Below are 1,237 nucleotides of genomic sequence, written 5' to 3' on the forward strand. Positions count from 1 at the left end.
GGGGAAGCAAATAATAAGTTAACTACGGGTTCCCATCAAAAATTTTGTGATGGAAGTGAGCTAGAACTGTGACAGACTATACGGACGGAACCCTCTGTGCTTATCTTAAATATACTTATTGTTTTTGTTAGCAATGAAAACTACTTATTGCTGACGATTCGTATTTGATAAACGAACCCATCGAACGTGCGTGTAGGTACATAAATACATCGATTTAAATAAATCAAGCAATTTATTTATTAATAGATTTTATTAAATATAAATACGATAAAGCGATCAGTCTCACAAGCACGCACGAGGAATGCAAATAAAATTAACACACGCTACACTTTTTTGATTCACAGCGTTCCGAGAGTCATTGTTTTGTTTCGTTGCTCTCAACTTCCGCAGTGGGCTCCTTAATCTCCTTCCGGACCGGGCCGGTTTGAGTGATGGGAACAGCTCGCTCGTTCTTCGTGGCAGCCGGAGTCCTGGGAGCGATCACGGTCAGCACGCCGTCAGAGGACAGCCGAGATTCGACAGTGTCAGGGTTACAGTTTTCTGGCAGAGCGTAACGCCGCGTGAACTGACGGGAGATGTAGCCGTGCTCGTCCTGCCTCTCCTCGTGCTTACCTTCGACGATGACGTAGCCGTCGGCTGTCTTCACTGAGATTTCTTCGGGCGAAAAGTGTTGAACGTCTAAGTTGACCTGGAATTTATCCTTATTCGAGGTGATGGTGGAACCGACGTCTCTATTGGCCATCGCCATCTGCTTCCACGGACGGTAGTAATCTCTGGACATCGTTGGCGTGATGACGGCTGTCAGGAGATCGTCCGGAGTAAGCGCCAGCCCGAAGTCCTGATCGCGAAGGCGGTTAGGTTGGTATCCCAGGATGAATGGCAGCAGTGACATTTTTTTACTTTGCTTTAGGATGCGAAATATCAAGTGATATCACAGTTCGTTCGAACTCGTAACACAGCTTTCGTGAATTGGCATGCCGGTGCACTGGCTAGCAAGTTTTTATAGTTTGCAAGAAACCACCTCGCGGCGAGTAGCGGAACTACACTCTTAATTTGAATGTGTGCGTTTGGGTGAGCCGTTTTATTGATTGAGGGGTGTTGTACTGTGTAGATGTTATTGTATGTTCCACTACATTCTGGAACAATCGACGCCCTTGAAACTCGGAGAGGTTATTTCGTGCGAAACCACCTCCTTACATATCTATATAACAATATTTTATATTCTATAGACATAGTC

General features: G+C 45.4%; 1 protein-coding gene across 1 annotated transcript; it reads right to left on the reverse strand.

Annotated features, from left to right (window-relative positions):
• Nucleotides 1–231: 231 nt before the first annotated feature.
• Hsp20.1 (heat shock protein hsp20.1) lies at nt 232–996 on the reverse strand. The gene has a single exon (XM_028188569.2). It carries the CDS (start codon nt 890–892, stop codon nt 356–358), a length of 537 nt encoding a protein of 178 aa, XP_028044370.1. The 5' UTR covers nt 893–996; the 3' UTR covers nt 232–355.
• Nucleotides 997–1,237: the final 241 nt, after the last annotated feature.

Source organism: Bombyx mandarina, chromosome A1, assembly GCF_030267445.1.
Source record: "Bombyx mandarina strain Sakado chromosome A1, ASM3026744v2".
NCBI lineage: Eukaryota > Metazoa > Arthropoda > Insecta > Lepidoptera > Bombycidae > Bombyx > Bombyx mandarina.